We start from the raw sequence: 22,204 nt of genomic DNA, 5'->3' as shown, positions 1-22,204 counted from the left end.
TTGACATGGTCAACGTGGAACCTCAGGCGATGGAGTTGTTGGTGAGCTACGCCTACACTTCAGAGCTGGTCATCTCCACGCAAAATGTGCAGGTAACGTAAGATTATCTTAAACCGCCATCGTCTCCATGTTTGACCTGCACATGTGCTTTAAACAACCCATTTAGAACGGGTACACGTTATTGTGTATCATTATTTTATGCTTTAACTATTGAAAAATAGCAGATATACAAGCTCACAGCGCGGCACTCTGCGAGCTTGTAGATCTGCTATTTTAGAAAATATAATTTTGACCCCGATTCTACTGTTTAAGTGTCTTTTGAATCATTGTAAGGTTTTTTTTGAAAAACCTATGTTTCTATGTCAGCAATCTGGCCAGCCATCGTCAAAGAAAAGGTCCTTTTCACTTAACTGGAGCTCAGTTAGTCTGTTCTTGAGAGACTACTATGTCAGTGGTTTTCATGTGAAGGACCCCCAAAATTATATACATTTGTCCACGGACCCCCATCTCAAAATATTTTGTTCCAGGGACCACCTAGAAGCAGAATTTGAGTTACAACCGTTCGCTTTGAAAATAGATATATTAAAAGATTTGCACACATTTTCACGACTTCTTTTAAAAATAGCAGATCTACAAGCTCGCAGCGCGCTGTGAGCTTGTATATCTGCTATTTTTCACTGGTTAACATTTGGGGAGCCAAACTCGTTCAGGGACGAGTTAAGGCCACTAGGTGTCACCCTGCCAAAAGGAGTTATCTCGTTGAGAGACGAGGCAACATAGGGTTACAACTGTACTTGCTGCAGCCTGCCCTCTGAATGACCCGAGTCCATTACGTCACCCCGCAGCAAGCAGAGAGAGAGAGAGAGAGAGAGAGAGAGAGAGAGGGAGAAAATGGCTGAGGCAGCTTACATTACTTTCCATTCTGCTCTGAAACATAAGAAGGGCTTTATCTATGAATGAGGTGAAAAGAACGCCAGGGAAGCAGAGATCTGATTGTTTTCACGGCGACACTATAACGCGATGGTCGGCTCCCGTTTGGATTATAGTTTCGCGAGCTTTTGTAAACAAAGGGATTATCTTCCTCAATCGTCAGCGGACACCCACGTGCACACGCACAAAGCTTCCGAGGCTCTTCAAAATAAAGCGTGAGTGAGCGGCGGCAGCAGCAACAGCTAGAAATGTTATAAACCTGAGCAGCCCATGTGTTAAAGCAGTCAATAATTCTAGGCCATAAATATTAATAACATACTCTATGTTGTTTCTGTGGTCCAGGCCCTGCTAGCCGCATCCAACCTGCTGGGCCTCACAGCTCTTCTGGAGGTCTGCTGCCATTACATGAGTCGTCACATGGATGAGAAGAACTGTGTAGGGATTCACTTCTTCGCTGAGGCTCACTCCTGTACGAGGCTGGAGAAACACAGCATGGATTACATTCTGGAACACTTCAGTGTGGTCTACCAGCAGGTCAGACATTTACTACATACAGTACATACATTTACCAAGTCTTTCTGTTGTTGGCTTTTATGACAGACAAGACAGACAGGCCCACCAAAGCTGGACAACTTTCAACATTTTATTTGTTACCATGGGGCTGTCAAGTCTGACATCATTTCGTAGGCAGAGGAGAACTTTTGCCCCCCAAAAAAGCGAATCTTTTTACTATTTTTTTTCCTTCTTTTTTTCTTCTCTTTGTTGTTGAATGGAAAGTGGTAGAATTATACTTAAGTTGTTATTTTTGTCTCGGATCTGTTGAAATAGCGAGGGACAGATATTGACAATAAATCTGCTTGGAGGTCTGACTACAAAATGATGTCACGGCTTAAAAGCCCCATTAAGCCCTTTGCACACAGGACAGTTGCGTTTTTTTTCTCGTTTGCTGCATGAATAAAACGCATTGGATAAAAGGAGTGATGATTTTTTTACCGCATGCGACAAGACGCACAAATCGAACTGGGTTCGATCGAGAAAAAAACGCACGGCCGCAGCCACTCGTCGCACGGCTAATTCGGATCCGGTGTGCATGAGGTCGTAGAGAATCATTGTTTTCTTATCCGTGCGGATAAACGCGCCTGGCCTGTGTGCAAAGAGCTTTACTCGACCTGTCACCACCAACTGAGCAACCATTTGTGTAGAAGCGTTCAATCAGTGATTTGGACATAAATGTTAACAAGATACCGTCACTTGTTTTTGTCAACACATTTAACACCTGTCAGCAGTGAGAAGGATCTCCTTCATGTTGGTTCGGGTAGGAGGCCACCAGCGACCCCAGACGGGGTCATGCTCAAGCTACCTCAACCCTATGTTCCCTCAGCCTTATGTTCCCTCAGCCCTATGTTCCCTCAGCCCTATGTTCCCTCACTCCCTAACAATTTATTATACCCTATGTTCCCTCAACCCTGTTTCCCCCAGCCCTATGTTCCCTCAATTCCAAAATAGACCCTATGTTCCCTCAGCCCTATGTTCCCTCAACCCAAAAATAGACCCTATGTTCCCTCAGCTCTATGTTCCCTCAGCCTGCCCAGGATGGTGTCTCTAGTCGGGCTTGAGTCGCGGAGGGTGGTCCCTGGAGCTCCGGAGGTTCCAGGGACCCCCTGGGCTGGTTCTCCCTGCCCCTGCCTTATAATGTTAGCCAGTGCCTAAAGTGGGCACTCCCTCCATCACGGAGGTCTAGAGGCCGGCGCCGAGCGGCGCCCTGCCCAGGAGGGTGTCTCTAGTCGGGCTTGAGTCGCGGAGGGTGGTCCCTGGAGCTCCGGAGGTTCCAGGGACCCCCTGGGCTGGTTCTCCCTGTCCCTGCCTTATAATGTTAGCCAGTGCCTAAAGTGGGCACTCCCCTCCATCACGGAGGTATAGAGGCCGGCGCTGGGTGGCGCTCTGCCCAGAAGGGTGTCCCAAGTCGGGCTGAGGGTCCGGCACGTCAGCCCTGGTTCTCTGGTGGTCCGTGGACCCCCGCCGGTCCCTGGGGAATCCTCCCTGTGTCCTCCTTTGAAATTCTATCGGGCGGTAAAAGCAAACACCTAACAGAACGGAGCTCTCCCCCATCTCCCCTCTGAGGGGGGAAAAAGAACCAGGATTTGGGAGGCACCAGTGCCATCTCGTGTATGGGAAAGAGAGTGGCTCTCGGTGGGGCAGGCCGGCACGGTGCCGCCGCTCCCGACGGAGCCTGGAGGTGGTTTAGGAGCCAGGGCTCCTCTCCCTCCTCCTTCCTTTGAAAAACTCTCCTGCAGTAAATGGGAACACCCTCCATCACGGAGGTATAGAGGCCGGCGCTGGGTGGCGCCCGGCCCGGGAAGGTGTCCTAAGTCGGGCTAGAGGTGCGGAGGGTGGTCCCTGGAGCTCTGGAGGTTCCAGGGAACTCTGGAGGTTCCAGGTTCCAGCCCAAATAGGGCTGAGGGAACATAGGGCTGAGGGAACATAGAGTCTATTTTTGGTCTGAGGGAACATAGGGCTGAGGGAACACAGGGGCCTATTTTGGGATGAGGGAACATAGGGCTGAGGGAACATAGGGCTGAGGGAACATAGGGCTGAGGGAACATAAGGCTGAGGGAACATAAGGCTGAGGGAACATAGGGTTGAGGTAGCTTGAGCATGGACCCCTACAGACATCTGAAAACAAACTAATCAGACTACTACTAGACCTCACACCTACAGGGGCATGCTGGCCATTGGGAAAAGCGGGACAGCTCCCGAACGGCTGGTTCTTTCCCGGCCGGTCCAGGCTGGCCATTAGGAAAAAATAAAAATAAAATGTCGGCCTTCGTTCCATTTTGGGGGCTGGGCGGCCAACAAAGTAAATCGTCACTGTCGGGCAGAAACCTCGTATCTCCAAGTTTCAAATTTATATTTTTTTTCGCAAAGCAAAGCCCTGCTTCATCATATAAGGCCGTTGCACAAAAGTAGTGAAAACAGCCGATCTACAAGCACACAACGCCTCGCACCGCGAGGCGTTGTGTGCTTGTAGATCAGCTGTTTTCACTAGTTTAAATCATTTTTAAAATGATAAATACAAAACAAACGGTTTTGGACATACAAGGTTTCCACCCGGCAACGACGAAATATAACTCATGTACAGTAATTGGCCCACTGGCTTGTCACTTGTCATGATCTGAAATGGCAAATCTTTGAGTAGCAGCAGCGCTATAGAGAGATCTCTCTATAGCGCACAATGAGGGCCTCTCCAACTCTTTTTCCCGGGCTGAATCAGGGGCCCAGCACGTCCCTGCTCACCTAGTATAGAAACTGTGGTACTTTATAAGCTAATCTGCTGTGTTTCTTGTGCTCCTAGGAAGAGTTCCAGTCTCTCCCTGTGGACAAACTGACAGAGATTCTTGCCTGTGACAAACTCAACGTGAACAAGGAGGAGACGGTGTTTGACGCTGCCATGTTGTGGTTAAACAAGTGTCCTTCCCACAGGCAGAGCTTTGAAAAGGTCAGTCCCTCCTCAGTGTTTCACCTGATGAAAGACAACGGAGAAGTCCAAGCAGTGTGACTGAAGACAAGCTTAAAGGGACGCTATCTTGCAGAGAATGTTAGAGAGGCAGGGGCTGACATTTCTAAAAGGGCCTTTTGGTGAAAATATCGAAAATAGACGACCTCCAAGCTCACAACGCGTCGCAGCGCGACTACTCACTACTGGAGATGTGGCATTACGGCATAGATGTCTACACAGTGAGGGCAGTTCTTTCAACATAAGATGCTGCATTCAAGTTCAGGAGAGTTTGGACAAGGCAATTCTCTTGAATGCTGCCTTCGGGTATGGCATGGAAAGGGGGAATTTGCATTTCTTTCACCATAGTAAAAACTGCATTCATGGTCTGGAGAGGGCACTTTTTACAGACGGATAAAAGGGCAGGGGCTCAAGTTTGCCTGTTTTACACAATACAATACTTGATGGGCACGGGCTCTGGAGCAGCTTGCTTCATGCAGCTGTGAATGGACTTATGGACAAATATACCAGTAAGACGCCTAAGGGCGAGGTCGCGCCATGTCTTGGCCATCTGACCAAAGGGATTTGGTTCCCCTGGCATCACAGGGATCTCCATATTATATGGCAATAAAAGGGATTTGGTTCCCCTGGCATCACAGCGATGTCAGAGCGTGAGAGTCAATCAGCAAAAAAGACAAGCGTTACCCATACAGACAGATACGGTCAAGATGTGACGGTTATGATAGTAAACTGCGCCCTACGGTCGCAATAACTGTTTCTACAACCTAAAGCTACGGGGCCATGTTGTATTTAGTCTCGCGAGGCCAGACTGTTGCCTCTGCGATTTGGGCAAATGCTCCCGGCATACAGTCTGGCAAACGGAAATAGAAACGATGAGTGTGAGATAAAGCAGATGTGACGCAACCGCTCCCTTGGTGCAGTAGCAATAACATGTCCTACTGGAAGCGTTATGTCTCCTTTCAACATTTTTTGGGGCATTATTTCGTCTTTCTCTGGTGTTATTGGTGTTACCTCCATGATGTTTTCAAACGTTTTCTTAAACTATACACCCATAACAAGAATAGGCTGCTCGAATGACTTTGTCTGAGCTATTGTGTTTCTGTTATGTTTCCAATGGGACTACAGTTCAGTGCAGCAGTGGCTACTTCCGATACTCGCCGTTCGGGAGCTGCCGTTCCAGACTCTTATATAGCATTCGGAGATTGTGGAATAGTTGTCTGGCTACGCGAGACTATGTTTGATTCCTCACCTGTAGAGACTTAAAGAGCAATGTTGAATGTAATTCACCCAACACATCCAGTTGGACTGGTAAATCATCACTGTTCCATTTTGTTCTCCAAGGTGTTGCCTCATATCCGTCTGGCTCTCATCAGTCCATCTTACCTCCACCATGTGATGGAGTCTCTGGATGTGGTGAAGGAATCCCAGGCCTGCCAGAGGATCATCTCTGAGGCCAGAGAGGCTCCACTGCGCTGGTCTACAGGTACCTGCCTCACATCACACGCTGCCTGCTACTGGACAGATAGTTGGAATTACCCTTTGTCAAGTCCCACCCCATGTCTCTCTGTTACTAGGTGGGACAAAAAAGCCAGGGAAGACTTTTTTTCCCCCCTTAAATTCCATTATAAAAACAAGATTTTTCATAGCCTCGTTGTTGCTATTTAAAGTACCAACTTCTACATGATATTAATAAAAAAGGAACAAGAAAGTACAGTAGTTACATTGCGAAACAGGGGTTTTCCCCCCGAAAATACATGTTTTAATTCGTTTAATCCTCTGAAACAGGCAGAGGACAGAGAGAGAGAGAGAGAGCAGTGCATCTTGGGTGACTCGCACTGACCAGGAAATTGAGGAACTATAGCCTCGCTCTCAACATAAAATTTATTTTAATTGTAATTCTGCCCATTTTAAATATATTATGTACCCAATCGAATATCTTAGTTACATCGATATCGTTCATGTGAACTAGTTTGTTGAAGCTTATTCTTTATAATGATCAAAATCGCTATGACCGCGCAGCGCCGTACTGCGCCGCGGCCGTGCCGCGCATCACCGCACCGCGGTGAAAGAATGAAAGGACTTTGTCCCACTGCGTAACTCCACCCCCGGTAGCAAAAGTGAATGATTTGTCTGGTTGGCCAGTCAGGGACCAATCAGAAGGCTGACAAAGGGTGTAATTGTATCATTCTTTTTATATGTTACATTTCAAGCTGTGACTTCGATACTTTTAGGACTTATAACTTTCAAGCGGTGTACACATGTGTACCAAACACATTTGTTCTCCTGTATTAATTAAAATGACTGCGACATTGTGCTATCACAGGGGTCTTCAATGTTTTCAGGCCAAGGACCCCTTAGTTGAGAGAGAGATGAAGGTTCAGGTTCAGGTTCGGTTTATTAGTCAAATGCACATCCATACAAGTACAGACAAACAATGAAATGCTTGTGCCAAGAGCACTCTCAGCCTTATTGCACACAAAACAATACGACAACAACAGGTCACCCAGGACAACCCAAAAAACAACAAAACAACCATACAGTGTGACAGTGTACAGTTTAAAAACTGCGTATATTGCACATGACTACCTACGTCTCGCTTCCATCTCTTCGTTAAGCAACCTGATTGCTTGAGCATAAAAACTATTACTGAAACGGGTGGTGTGAGATTTGATGCTCTGGTAACGTTTTTTTGAAGGGAGGAGATAGAACAGGGAATGGGCGGGATGACAGCTGTCCTTTAAGATGTTCTCTGTCTTTTTCTTACAGCGTGTGTTATAGATTGTGTGTAGCTGTGGTAATTCTGTGCCAATGATTTTGGCAGCTCTCTTCACAATTCTCTGTAACTGTTTACTGTCTTGAGCAGTCACGTTACCAAACCACACTGTTATGCATCCTGTCAATACACTTTCTATGGTACAGCGATAGAAATTAACAAGAGCCTTGGTGCTTAGGCCAAATCTCCTGAGGCGCCGCAGAAAGTACAATCGCTGCTGCGCTTTCTTAAGGATACCTTCGCTGTTTTGAGACCATGTGAGTGAGTTTGTTATGTGAACACCCAGGAATTTGAAACTGTCCACTATGTCTACAGGTGAACCATTTATGGTTACGGGACTGTGATTGACTTCAGATTTCCTAAAGTCAACGATGATCTCTTTTGTTTTACTAACATTTAGAGAGAGATTGTTATTCTGGCACCATAGGGTTAGCTCTTCAATTTCCCTCCTATAGGCCCTCTCATCATCGTTGGATATTAGTCCTATAACCGTGGTGTCATCTGCAAATTTGAGAATAGAATTATTTCCACACCTGGCAACACAGTCATAGGTGAACAGACTATACAACAAGGGACTGAGGCAACAGCCCTGGGGCGCTCCAGTCCTGGTCAATATCTTAGATGAATGCTTGTTCCCTATTCGTACAGATTGTGGCCTGCCTGTCAAAAAGTCAAACAGCCAGTTGCAGATACTACTGCCCAGACCAAGACCCCTGAGTTTCAACACAAGCTTAGATGGTACAATCGTGTTAAAGGCAGAGCTATAATCTATGAAGAGTAGTCTGACATAAGAGTTCTTATTCTCCAGATGTTTCAAGGCAATGTGTAGTGCGAGAGAAATAGCATCATCGACTGATCTATTAGCACAGTATGCAAACTGTAATGGATCAGTATTGGCAGGGATAATGTGCGTTATATGTGATATAACCATTTTTTCCAGACACTTCATAAGAACAGAGGTCAAAGCCACAGGGCGATAATCATTAAGACAGGTGACAGGTTTTTTCTTTGCTATGGGTACAATTATGGTTTCCTTGAAACACAACGGTACCACACACAATGACAGGGACATATTGAAAATGTCAGTAAAGACTCCCGAAAGCTGGTCAAAACAGCTTTTGACCAGCTGGGACCCCCACATTTTCATAGATTCCATACTTTCATTGTTTGACAGCACAATCATCAGTGTATTTTGGATTCATGTCAATTTGTTTACAGATATTTAACCACTTGAACCATTTCATTTTCATTTCATTTATTCATTTATTGCGAACAAATTAAAATATTCAAAAAGACAAAGAATTCGATTTAAAAAAAAAATAAAAAAGAATAACGCCCAAAATTTTATATCATCCTTAAATTATAATCCATATTCGAAAAAGGAGTAGGAAGAAGTTTGCTCAACTTATCTAGTCCTACCCCTGCATTTTCTAACATAAATATCTTACGTAGTTGTTAGTATTATGGTTTTCCGCCCCAGTGTTTATACACTTGAATTAGAAAAAATAAAGCAAAAATAAGCAATAAACAATCAATCAGGCTTACTATTCAAAACAATCCAGATCTGAACCAGATCTGCTGTACATAGCTATTCTAACTGATATCTATTTATTATGTCCATTTTATACATTTTCTTAAACCTGTTCCATGATACACTTTGTTTCAGTTCGTCTCTAAGATTATTCCATAGAATAACCCCTTTTGCAGATATACAGTGTTGTTTTGCATTGATCCTCACAAATGGATGTTCAAACATACATATACCTCTCAAATCATAATGACACTCCCTCCCTTGGAACAACTTTTGGATGTTGTGCGGCAATGTTTTATTTTCTGCTTTGTACATTATATGAGCTGTTTTCAGGTCAACCAGATCTTTGAATTTTAGAGTTTTTAATTGGATAAAGAGTTTATTAGTTGGTTCTCTATAATTAGTTTTATTTATAATTCGTATAGCTCTTTTTTGAAGTATAAATATTGAGTAAGTATTTGTTATGTATGTGTTTCCCCACACCTCCATACAGTAAGTTATGTATGGTAGTATAAAGGAACAATATAACAGATATAATGCAGTTTTATTGAAATAATCTTTAACCTTGTATAATATTGCAATTGACTTTGCTATTTTAGTTTTTCACCATCAATACTTAAAACTCTTTCACTCTGTACTGAGTCTGCTTTTTCCCCCCTCTACACCAAAGCTCTTTGCCAAAAATAGCCGATCTACAAGCAGATCTACAAGCTCACAACGCCTCGCAGTAAAGAATTCTAAGAATGGACGCTAGTGTTTAATATAAAAAAAAGAGAGAAAAAGGAGGACCCCCTGTAGTAACTCTGAGGACCCCCTGGGGGTCCCGGACCCCCTGTTGGAAGACCCCTGTGCTATCATAACATAACATTTCATGTGCTCACACATTACTCTACAGACAGGTCTGTGTTCATCTTCTATTCCTCTGTGTTTTATGCAGTGATCCTGATGGTGGATTTCAATATAAAGTCGGTGAATAGAAAATACTGTGTGGAGACCTTTGATCCCCAGAGCAAACGATCAAGGACTCTGGCGTATCCACCCTTCGCTGTACAAGATCCTAGTCTAGTCGTTTCAGGTAAGGAGTTCAATCTGAGTCCATCGAAGGAGAGGACAATACATTTAAGACCTGTTATGGATCCTACTCTGTTTTGCTCCTGAATTGAGCTCTAACAATATAGCTGTTACGACTGGTGTGTGTTTGACCCAAATGCACAGCAAGGAGGAGGCAGAGGAAGGTTAAAGCCCACCACGGGCCTGGAACACAGAGTTAAAGGCACGAGGGGGGCAAAAAGGGAGTAGTGGGCGCCGCTGCAGCTCCAACTCGGTCCGGGGTCTTGAGGAACTGGAAGGAGAGGAGAAGCACGGTCAGCAATAGATCCACAAGAATTGAAGGGCAATGCCACTAATAGAGAGAACAGTCTAAAGCTCTGCTAAACTGGGAAAGCTAGTCTGCAGGTTGTACTTTACCATACGAGTGGAAAGGTGAGGATCTGACGCAGAGCTGTGTGCTGGCCAGGATCTTGTAGACTCAGGAGCTGATTGCAGACTCGGCCCAGGTGAGGAGATTGCCAATGGGAGACTGCTGTGCAGATGTCTGGAACTCAGAGGTCTGCTGTGACGTACTGTGCCACGAGAGGGTGCCACAGTGCCAAGTGAGGGCCAGGACGTAACAATAGCGCTGGAAAGGCAGTTTAAATTCTTTGAAGGGTATTATTGTGACGGTTTGTTTATCAAGCCATTGAAACTATAGCCATCTTTTGTGAGTTTCGGTAGGCAGCTTGGCAGTACTTGGCAACAGTGATCATAGGTTGGGGTGGCAGTGGCTCAGGGGTAGAGAAACCGGCATTAGAACATGGAGGGTTCCCACAAGCTCCCAAGAGATAGTGTAGTGTCGAGGATTCTTTGAGCAAGACTGAACCCCTAGTTGCTCCCAGTTAGCAGGTTGGTGCCTTGCACGCTTTCCTCTGCCAGAATGAATGTGTGTGTGAATGGGTGTCGGTGAATGTAATGCACAATCTCTGTAAAGCGCCTTGGATAAAGGCGCTTTACAGAGATTGTGCATTACATATAAATGCACCATTTACCATTTATATATATAATATGTTGCCACAAATACTGTCCTATATTACAACATGACAATAAACAATGACATCTAACAACAATGCTATCTCATTTCCATCAACAACTGCCCATATGCATTTATACTCAATTGTCCTCATGTATCATTCATACTCATTGCTCAAACCAACACCTTCCTTACTCTCTACATGTACATAATTACAGTACAGCGTAACTGAGAGGGCAGTGTAGCGGCACCGACCTCTAGATGTGAGGCCACAAAGCGGCCCGAACTTCTAGTTGTTTTAACCCATTTAGGCCTAGAATTATATCAAAAATAGCAGATATACAAGCTCACAGCGCGGCACCGAGTGCCGCGCTGTGAGCTTGTAGATCTGCTATTTTTGAAAAATCGTGAACATTTGATTTTTGACCCAATTTTGATCCCATTCTATAAGTGTCTTTTGAATCCTTCTAAGGTTTTTTTTTTAAAAACCTATGTTTTCTATGTCAGCAATCTGGCCAGCCATTGTCAAAGAAAAGGTCCTTTTTACTTATCTGTAGCTCAGTTAGTCTGTTCTTGAGAGACTACTATGTCAGTGGTTCTCAATTTTTTTCATGTGAAGGACCCCCAGAATGATAAATATTTGGCCACGGACCCCCATCTCAAAATATCTAGTTCCCAAGGATCCCCCAGAAGCAAAATTTGAGTTACAAATGTTTGCTTTAAAAATACATATATTCAAAGATTTGCACACATTTTCACAGATTTTTCAAAAATAGCAGATCTACAAGCTCGCAGCGCGGCACTCGGTGCCGCGCTGTGAGCTTGTATATCTGCTATTTTTCACTGGTTAAAGCATTCAATAATTCTCTTACCACAGGCTCCACGGTGTATCTGGCTGGAGGATGGTTACCTGATTATACACCCAGTAAAGAGATGTGGTGCTATGACTCCTCCTGTGACTCCTGGTTGAAGATGGCTCCCATGAACGAGGGACGCGGTAACTGCGGTAAATCTGCCAAACTATGGCATACGATTCATCTTCACTCGATGAAGTTCATGAGATGAGACGCATGGCCAAGGTTCATCAGTTCTAATGCTCTTGTTTTTCTTCCTTGTTCAACCCACATGGTCACCAGGCCTGCTGATGCTGGATGGCTGTGTGTATGCAGTGGGGGGTCGTAGCAACAGCTGTGTGTTTGCAGTGGGGGCTCGTAGCAACAAGAGGGACGCGCCTCTTGTGAGGTCGGTTGAACGCTACGACCTGTACAGCAACACCTGGCAGCTCATGGAGTCTGACCAAATGCCGGACATTTTTGCCAGCTCTTCTGTTGTCGCACTGGATGGACTCATCTATGTCATTGGTATGTAACAGTTCTACAGTTCATACCTGCTGGAGTTCATGAAGTTGTAACACATTGTAAAACAAAAAGTATTGAATGAAAATGTCAAAAGAAAACGTAATTATTACATCCTTCTCATGGTTCTATCACAGGCCGGAACCAGATCATGTACCACTTCAACCCTAAAACATCTGCCTGGACACAAGCTGCTATCATGCTGTTACATCGGTCTTTTTCAGTCGCCTGTGCGCTCAAAGGAAAGATCTATGTTATAGGTACCACACCAGTCCTTACTTCAGCCTCACTGTATTTTGGGTACACATATAGGGCCCATTGAACGGTCACTATCTTGTCAATTCCTTTTCATAGGAGGGGCGGTGCATTCACACACAGCCACAGAGAGCGGTGGACCAGTGTACTCGGACCAGGTGGAATGCTACGACCCTAAGACCGATCGGTGGAGCATGTGTTCCTCCATGAACAAGCGTCGCCTCCAGCCTGGCGTGACTGTGGTCCATGGACAGATCTACGTTATAGGAGGCTCGGAGGGGAAGAACAGGTAACAGACTGATGGCTTTGATTGATTGATTAACCCATTAAAGCTGGTTGCACGGGGGGATGGTGGCGCAGTGGTTAGCACTTCGCCTCACAGCTAGAAGGTCCTGGGTTCGATTCCCGCTGGGGGACGCTGTGGGTGCTGGGGGCGTGTTTCTCCCTCCGCGTCATCAGCGCCCACACCCTAGGTGGGGTCGGCGATAGGGCCTTTCTGTGTGGAGTTTGCATGTTCTCCCCGTGTCTCCTAGGGTTGATACCCTCACAAAAACATGCAGTAATCCTGGTCTCAATAATGCCTCCCCCTGGCCAGCCGGGGCGCCTGATGGAGGGGAATGGAACTGGTTGGAATAACGTGTTCCTTCCACGCGCTACGTCCATCCCGGGGAAATCCCCCCCTGTCAGGTGAAAAGAAACAACTTGGACAACTCATGCATTGAAGGAAGTATGAGGTCAGTCCGTTGTCTCCCCAGTTGCGGCAGAGGGAGAGCAGAGCCCAGGATTACATAGGCAATTGGCACTGGGTGAAAATGGGGTTGTAAAATCGTGGGATAAAAATTATAAAAATAAAAAAAGCTGGTTGCACGCTGCACTGCGTTTTGGAAATCCGAAATCCTCGAAAGCATTTTTCAGGCCAAGGAGAGAGATAGAGAAGAGGGAAGGGACCCAGTGGTGACTGTTGCGAAAATCTGAAAAAAATCAACCCTGGACCCAAAACAAATACGAAACGGGCGGCAGCGTGTAAACGTGATTGACATAACGCGAGGTTGATTTTTTTTATTTACGCGCTCCGAAATACACTCCGATATTCGGCCCGAAAAACGCAGCAGTGTGCAACTACCTTTAGACCGGGAACGCATCTTTGTTATGTTCGATTTTCACCACTTTAACCATTATTGTATGCTTTAACTACAAGCTCACAGCGCTGTGAGCTTGTACTGTATATCCACTTGTGTACTTGTACAGTATACTCCCCTCTACAGTGGAGTATTTACCCCCCCCACCCCCCTCATCTCTACCGACGGCTAGCAAGGATGGCAAACGACTGAACATGTTCAGTTCTTCATCAACGGAGCCCCCAACCAACCAGAATGCAGGGGGGGGGTCGCTCCAAATGTTGTGGCGTCAGGGCTCTACGCCAGGGGTCTTCAACAGGGGGTCCGGGACCCCTAGGGGGTCCCCAGAGTTACTACATGGGGTCCTCCAAATCGTGTGATAGAAACTTGTTTTCTCCTTTTTTATATGAACCACTTGAACCCTAGTGTCCATATTATGATAATTTTAGCCAAAAATAGCAGATCTACAAGCTCACAACGCCTCACGCTGCGAGGCGTTGTGAGCTTGTAGATAGACTATTTTCGGCAAAGAGGTTTGTTGTAGAGGGGAAAAAGAACAGACTAAGTACCGAGTGAAAGGTCAAGTTTATTAAGTATTGACGGTTCAATTGGTTAAATAACTGAAAACAAATTGACATGAATCCAAAATACACTGATTATTGTGCTGTCAAACGATGAAACTATATGGAATCTACGAAAAGGTTATGGGGGTCCCTGCCTCATCTCTCTCTCAGCTAAGGGGTCCTTGGCCTGAAAACGTTGCAGACCCCTGCTCTACGCTGTGTGCTATGGGCAGCGGGGGCAGGCCATGGGGCGGGTGTGCATATCGGTGAACCAATAGGATCTCCCGGCTTGTTTTCAGTCAGGAATTTGAATCTGCCCCCTCTAGACGAAAATAAGAGCTGGCTAGTTCATCACGCTAGACATTTATCTCATGTCTGTTGTTCTTTCTTCATGTAGAACGCATCTCCGTTGCGTGGAGAGGTACTGCGACCAGACTGACTCATGTTGTTCTTTCTTCATGTAGAACGCATCTCGGTTGCGTGGAGAGGTACTGCGACCAGACTGACTCATGTTGTTCTTTCTTCATGTAGAACGCATCTCGGTTGCGTGGAGAGGTACTGCGACCAGACTGACTCATGTTGTTCTTTCTTCATGTAGAACACATCTCCGTTGCGTGGAGAGGTACTGCGACCAGACGGACTCATGTTGTTCTTTCTTCATGTAGAACGCATCTCCGTTGCGTGGAGAGGTACTGCGACCAGACTGACTCATGTTGTTCTTTCTTCATGTAGAACACATCTCCGTTGCGTGGAGAGGTACTGCGACCAGACTGACTCATGTTGTTCTTTCTTCATGTAGACCGCATCTCCGTTGCGTGGAGAGGTACTGCGACCAGACTGACTCATGTTGTTCTTTCTTCATGTAGACCGCATCTCCGTTGCGTGGAGAGGTACTGCGACCAGACTGACTCATGTTGTTCTTTCTTCATGTAGACCGCATCTCCGTTGCGTGGAGAGGTACTGCGACCAGACTGACTCATGTTGTTCTTTCTTCATGTAGACCGCATCTCCGTTGCGTGGAGAGGTACTGCGACCAGACTGACTCATGTTGTTCTTTCTTCATGTAGAACGCATCTCCGTTGCGTGGAGAGGTACTGCGACCAGACTGACTCATGTTGTTCTTTCTTCATGTAGACCGCATCTCCGTTGCGTGGAGAGGTACTGCGACCAGACTGACTCATGTTGTTCTTTCTTCATGTAGAACACATCTCCGTTGCGTGGAGAGGTACTGCGACCAGACGGACTCATGTTGTTCTTTCTTCATGTAGAACGCATCTCCGTTGCGTGGAGAGGTACTGCGACCAGTCTGACTCATGTTGTTCTTTCTTCATGTAGACCGCATCTCCGTTGCGTGGAGAGGTACTGCGACCAGACTGACTCATGTTGTTCTTTCTTCATGTAGAACGCATCTCCGTTGCGTGGAGAGGTACTGCGACCAGACTGACTCATGTTGTTCTTTCTTCATGTAGAACACATCTCCGTTGCGTGGAGAGGTACTGCGACCAGACGGACTCATGGGAGGCCGTGGGGGAGATGGAAACTGGTCGCTTGGTTTTCAGCTGTGTGTCCGTCAGGATGCCTCCTGAATAGGTAATGGACAATACTACACAATACATACAGTATCCTGAGTGTTAATCAGTTGTGTAAAGTAACTAAGTACATTAAGTACTGTACTTAAAGGAGTAGTTCACCACTTTTCAACCTGTCTTCATATAATGGGTCCTCACTAATGTTCATAATAAAATAGCACAATTTGTTTCTATTCAGTCTGGGTCTCATAGGAGAGCTGTGACATCATCGTTTAGACAAAAAATAAATAAATAATATCTTTGAAAAAAAAAATATTTAGATTTTTATTATCACGAGAACAATGGCTTCCACTTTAACATTGCAACTTTTTCAGGAATAGAAAGCCTGCAGTTTCTATTAGCTTGCATTTCCCATTGATGATGTCACCGGTAGAAGGATTTGACCCACCCACAGCTCTCCTATGAGACCCAAACTGAGTAGAAAAAAATTGTGATATTTTATCATGAACAATAGTGAGGACCTATTATATGAAGACAGGTTGAAAAGTGGTGGAGTGCCCCTTTAAGTACAAAGTTTTGTACATTACTTGAGTATTTCCAGATTCCAATACGATTACTTCTACTCCACTACACCTTATCCAATATTGTACTTTTACTCCACTACATGACATTTGAAAACATTAGTTACTAATTACTTAGGGGCACGGTTAGCGCTTTCACCTCACAGCTAGAAGGTCCTGGGTTCGATTCCCGCCGGGGGGCGCTGTGGGCGCTGGGGGGCGTGTTCTCTCCTCCGCGTCATCAGCGCCCACACCCTAGGTGGGTTTGGTGAAAGGGCCTTTCTGTGTGGAGTTTGCATGTTCTCCCCGTGTCTCCTAGGGTAGATGCCCTCACAAAAACATGCAGTAATCCTGGTCTCTATAATGCCTCCCCCTGGCCAGCCGGGGCGCCTGATGGAGGGGAACGGAACTGGTTGGAATAACGTGTTCCTTCCACGCGCTACGTCCAAACCAGGGAAATCCCCACTGTCAGGTGAAAAGAAGCAACTTGGACTCCTCATGCATAGAAGGAAGCATGAGGTCAGTCCGTTGTCTCCCCAGGCGCGGCAGAGGGAGAGCAGAGCCCAGGATTGCATTTGGCACTGGGTGAAAAAATGGGTTACAAAATTGTGGGATAAAAATGATATATAAAAATAAAAATATATATAATAATAATACTTAGATTTGGATTATTATTACAAAACATGCATTAACCACTTCAGCCCCATGTACTGTATGTCGGCCATTTGAAAATAGCTGATCTACAAGCTCACAATGCGCCGCAGAATAACACAAGATGACCCACACACCTTCAGCACTTGCACAATAGTAACACTTTTATTTTTAGCAACGTTTCGGTCAATCTCTCGAGACAGAGTCAATGATGGCTTCGCCAAAAAGGAAGAGAGACAGACTGAGTGGGCGTCACCCTTTCTTTGATGATGGGTTCCCAAATTGCGTTTCGGTCACATAGACCTTCTTCAGGCGTCTGCTGACAGCTAGTAGCACCAGGGGCGTCACAAGGGGTAGGAAAGTGGGACTGAGTTACCAGGGCCCAAGGTGGAGGGGCCCTATAGTAACTTTAGCTATTGAAAAATAGCAGATATACAAGCTCACAGCGCGGCACCAAGTCGTAAAAATGTGTGCAAATCTTTGAATATGTATTTTTTTTAAGCGAACATTTGTAACTCAAATTTTGCTTCCGGGGAGGGGTCCCTGGAACGAAATATTTTGAGATGGGGGCCTAGCTGTGGCCAAATACGTATCATCTTGGGTGTCCTTCACATGAAAACGTTTGAGCACCACTGACATAGAAACATACGTTTCTTGCACACATTTTCATGATTTTTCGAAAATAGCAGATCTACAAGCTCGCTGCGCGGCACTCGGTGCCGCGCTGTGAGCTTGAATATCTGCTATTTTTCAATAGTTAACATTCATGAGGTGCCCCGCAGTGAATCCTTGTACCCAGGGCCCAGAATTTGGTGTGACGCCCCTGAGTAGCACCACCATAAATACATACACAGAGATCTACAACAACCAATCACAGTAACCCTCGTTGATGGGGATGAGGCGTAACAAACAGGTGGTGATCCATTTGAATAAGGGTTATGTCATCAGTCATTCTGCTTATACAACAGTTAATACACATCAATTCACCCAAAAACACCTCCGTATATAAAAGCTTAAAGCACAGATAATGTTTTGCTTTACAAATGCCAAGAATTATAAAGAAAGAAGAAAAAAATCAAGAATTGGAATTAATTTGATTAAAGCATCACATTATACTGTGTAACTTTTTCAATTAAACAAATTTTAAATTTGATCTAACTAAATTAACCTGTAAAATACATGCAATACCGCTACTGACCAGTTGTTGAGCAACTTACGCAGTATAACTTTTAAGTAAAGGTTCTTCATTAAGTCCCCTGGGTGTCTGGTTTGACTGACAGTGTACAAATGGAACCAAATGCACGCCCTTGATTCCATTTGTACACTGCAGATGCATAGATGAACACTGAGCATATGATTATGTAATGTTGTTTTTGTATTACCTTCTCAAAGCTGGTCTTGACCCTGCTTCCTTTCACACCAACAGACACCCGGCTGTTCCTGAGTCCTGTGGATTGGTTAGAAGACTAGAACGGATCATCCACTCCGAGAATGACAAGGAATTAATATTGTACATTGTGCGGAGTCCACACTATACAACCACACTGACGTGACAACGTCAGTGGTGAATGATACAGTTGGGATCGGTTTAATAGACATTTGATGAACACAGACAGTGTGTGTATCGATATCGAACTTTGAGAATGTTCAATTTATTTGTTACTTAGTTTTTGCATCTGAAGACCTTAGTTTGGACATTCCATTTATTTTGCAGCGTCATTCTTCTGTCTAAATACCCTTGATTGGAATATCTTGGAATTATTTGGAGTGTTTAACAAGAGCTCAAACTGTTTGTCCCCAGTTTGTCCTTAACTGTTACTAGTTACTTGGTAGGTTTTTGCAAAACATACATTAACTTGTAGGTCTGCTATTTTCAAAATATTTTTATACATTTTATACAGTTGAAAACTTGTGAGATGGGACATTCTGCATAATGACCACTTATACTTTTGTACTTTTTTTTTTTCTTCTACGTGATGGTATTGATAGCTAAGGGGTATAAAATGACTTATTTTTGCCATAACCCGGGGTGACGTTTGTGGGCAAGAAAGATGTGATTTCTCAATTTATGTGGAAGTAGGAAATCTATGAAATGGACCTTCCATGTGCCTAAAAGAAAATATAGGCCTAGATTTCAGCCATTTCGCCCCACTTTGTTGAGTGTTTATGGAAGTGTCACCTACTTACATAGAAAGCACACCCAGTGTGAAGTTTTCATTTCATTTCAACCTTTATTTAATAACACACTGAGGGCTGGTACCCTCTTTTTCAGCGGTGCCGAGATTACAACAAATTTACAAAACTGTTTTACAAAACACTACAATATGCAACGAATACATAATATGTAATTGAATAAACAACATGATCAAAAGAATTCCATGGCATAAATTTTCAACCTCAAGTAAAACGGGTACAATTTAGATTGACCAAAGTTGATGTGTCTGATTTAAAGCGGCTTAGTAGAACAAGGGATTTATACTTAAGTGAAACCTGTAAGGTATTCCATGTATGTGAGGCACAGAACTTGAAAGCTGACTTTCCGAACTCAATCGAGGCATGTGGAGTCTCAAGCATCAAAGTGGTGTCAGTGGTGCCTTTGAGAATAAATACTACGGTTTGATGTAATTGTTGTGGTTGAATAGTTTTCTTTGCAGGACATACACACAAAGCCAGAAGTAGGAGCAGTTAGCACCGCTCACAAATGGTATATTGTAGAAGCCAATATAAGCTTACCAGGAAAAGGTTTTCATGAAAGTGTATTTTGTGAAATTGCTGAGCAGATAAATAACTGATGTAATATATGGTACATAAATAATCCACAAGGGGGCACCGAGAGACTGAATGTCAGACTGGAATTGTGTAATACTGTAAGTGGAGACAGATTTCAAACATCATGTGGAGAGAGAAGACCCTCTACCACGAACGAGAACAAAAAATCTGCTAGCCTCAGCCTTCCAGACCAACCATGGGCCATGTCTAGAAAGTACATAATACGATCGTAATCCATTCAAAAGCCAAGATGTCCTCTCTAATGTATCGTATACTGTAGGCCTATGCTCTGCCAAGGAGTCAGAGCACCGAAAATAGCAGATCTACGCTCCTTGTGAGCTTGCAGATCTGCCTTTTCAGTGCTTGAGCAGCGTTACACCGTCATACGAATACGATGGCGTAGAAATCGGGCTTGTCTGAGCAAAACTCTAATGCAAGCTCCTCTGAATTTAGCCCGTTTCACTACAAGCTCTTAAATAGATCAGGCTAAATGTAGATGATGTAGATATGCTATTTTACAGGACATTAGACATAGGGGTGGTAGGCTACATGGCTAATGTACATAATGCAATGTTTAGTTATTGAAATTAACCCCAACTTTTCAACGGTAGAAGAGAAAGGGGCACTTATTTGACTAAAGTCTCATTGAGGGTCAATCCCACCACATTAATATCATATCTTCTAAAACACCATTGTACTGCAAATATCTCTGCAAATAAGAACAAGTTTCCAGATTTCTAGAGCAGGCGGCAGGCCTAAATTCTGTTGGATTATACTTTGCCGTTTTGTTTTAAGGACAATATACAGTACTAGTGTTTACAATACACATACATGGCTATGTCGAGTTTCCTTATGCATTATAGCATCTGCTTCCTGACATACAATACACAACTGCATGATACAATACAAATGTGACATCCTATCACACACAAATCTGCATAAAAAGGCTGAACAAGCCCATGCAGTTTACCTCGATTTGAATCAAGATGAGAGGATAAATCAAGATGAGAGGATAAAAAGTGACTGTGAAAGAGGGTTCTTGATGGCAGCTTCAGTCACGAAGATTGCTTAACTCGGCCAGTGTTTTAATAGGAACAGTGAGGAAAATCGGCATTTCAATCTATGGAAAAGTAGGGTGGGAAATGGTGGTTGAAAGCTCACATTTGAGGCCTGTGAAGCTCATGCATTACTGTGACAAGGAAAAACAGAAGAGCAACTCTTCCTGACTGCAGAAAGTCTCTCTGCAAGAAACGGTGTGTCGAAAACTACCAACAGTAGTAGGGTAGGCCTACTGTAAAGATAGTTTATAGTAGGGTTGCAGTGCATAAACGCCTCATTACAAAGACAAATGCACATCGAGAGTTCAGTGGTGCAAAAACCGTTGGGCTCATACAGTAGATGTGGAAAAAGGTGATTCTCCAAAATTTGTGCGAGTGCATCATGTGTGTTTCACTAAGATAATGCATAGGCTTGAATGCTTGACCCTTAGAGTGGGGTGTTCTGTTGTGCTGTAAGGGGCATTTTCCCCTTGGGCCTCCGACAGACATTGGAAGCACGAGCCTCTACTGTAGCTTGCCCTTTGGGGGAGGCGGGGGGGAATGATTCAGAGTAAGGCCTTTTTCATAGTCAAACAACAAGGTCAACAACAAGGTGATGTGTAGACATCAGAGTGTAAAGAAGGAAAGTCAGAGTCTAATGCAGACCAGGGAGTGTGAAGTGCAACTTGGGTCAAGCGATTAGGGACATGAAGTGAAGGGTGTGCAAATTGTGCCAAATGTTATCTTTTTGTGTCTTATCATTATCAATGGTGAAAAACTTTAAGTGGTGTACTCGCTTTCCACACTTGCTTGCTTTCCCTTCTCTCCCTTATAGAAAGAAGGGAAGGGTCACCGCAAAGCAATACAATTTTATTCTGAGTGATCACCTTTCTATGATGAAACATTTATATAATGATGTGCCCCCCATCCGCAATGAATGAGGTGTCACTGAATGGTTTGATAAATATGAACATTATGTGAATGATTATGCTATGGCCTTCACAATCACCAGATGTCAACCCATGCAGTTGAACATGATTGACCAAAATCATGAACTTGATTTTGGTCAATGTTCACCACCATCACCATCAAAACACCAAATGAGAGAATATGTTTTGTTAGAAATGTGCTCCATCCCTCAAATAGAGTTCCAGAGGCTTGTACAATCTATGCCAAGGTGCATTGAAGGTGTTCTGGTAGCTTGGGTTGGACGTTTTATGTTTTTTTTATTTTCCTTTGACTAGTATATATACATATACTAGTAAGACACCTCAGGGTGACATGCGACCTCTCCCAGCCATCTGGCCAGTGATGTATATCGGACCAGTTACCCATATATGGAGACCCCTGGTACCCACACTGTATAATGGAGATCCATGTACTGTATATGGTACATCCCTTTTATGCCCATGCCCATAAATGGAGATCCCCGTCTGAACCAGCCACACAGATATGGGCTGTCTTCCTCCATATATGGGCGTTCCCATATGAATTCCTGTTAAGTAGGTCGGGAGTGGCTTATTGTCTGTATCAGCCGGTAACACGCGGGAGTCT

The 22,204-nt window shown here is 44.4% G+C and overlaps 1 protein-coding gene across 1 annotated transcript; it reads left to right on the top strand.

Moving 5' to 3' along the window:
- Positions 1-18,802, top strand: LOC308300492 (kelch-like protein 23). Its single transcript, XM_080744339.1, has 11 exons — positions 1-92; positions 1,273-1,464; positions 4,283-4,426; positions 5,786-5,927; positions 9,686-9,823; positions 11,691-11,819; positions 11,950-12,174; positions 12,306-12,428; positions 12,523-12,712; positions 15,574-15,694; positions 18,271-18,802. Exons 1-10 carry the CDS (start codon positions 6-8, stop codon positions 15,692-15,694), a joined length of 1,491 nt encoding a protein of 496 aa, XP_080600465.1. The 5' UTR covers positions 1-5; the 3' UTR covers positions 18,271-18,802.
- Positions 18,803-22,204: the final 3,402 nt, after the last annotated feature.

Source organism: Nannobrachium achirus, assembly GCF_963921795.1.
Source record: "Nannobrachium achirus genome assembly, chromosome: 16".
Lineage (NCBI taxonomy): Eukaryota > Metazoa > Chordata > Actinopteri > Myctophiformes > Myctophidae > Nannobrachium > Nannobrachium achirus.
Note: the sequence above shows the minus strand (reverse complement) of the source record. Positions and strands in the feature narration are given on the sequence as shown.

What these genes read in the sequence shown, in the direction of transcription:
- LOC308300492 (XM_080744339.1), top strand. Translation starts at nt 6, where the DNA reads ATGGTCAACGTGGAACCTCAGGCGATGGAGTTGTTGGTGAGCTACGCC. An exon ending in TCTCCACGCAAAATGTGCAG is followed by an intron (nt 93 to 1,272) that starts GTAACGTAAGAT and finishes TCTGTGGTCCAG; the next exon opens with GCCCTGCTAGCCGCATCCAA. An exon ending in TGGACTCATCTATGTCATTG is followed by an intron (nt 12,175 to 12,305) that starts GTATGTAACAGT and finishes GTTCTATCACAG; the next exon opens with GCCGGAACCAGATCATGTAC.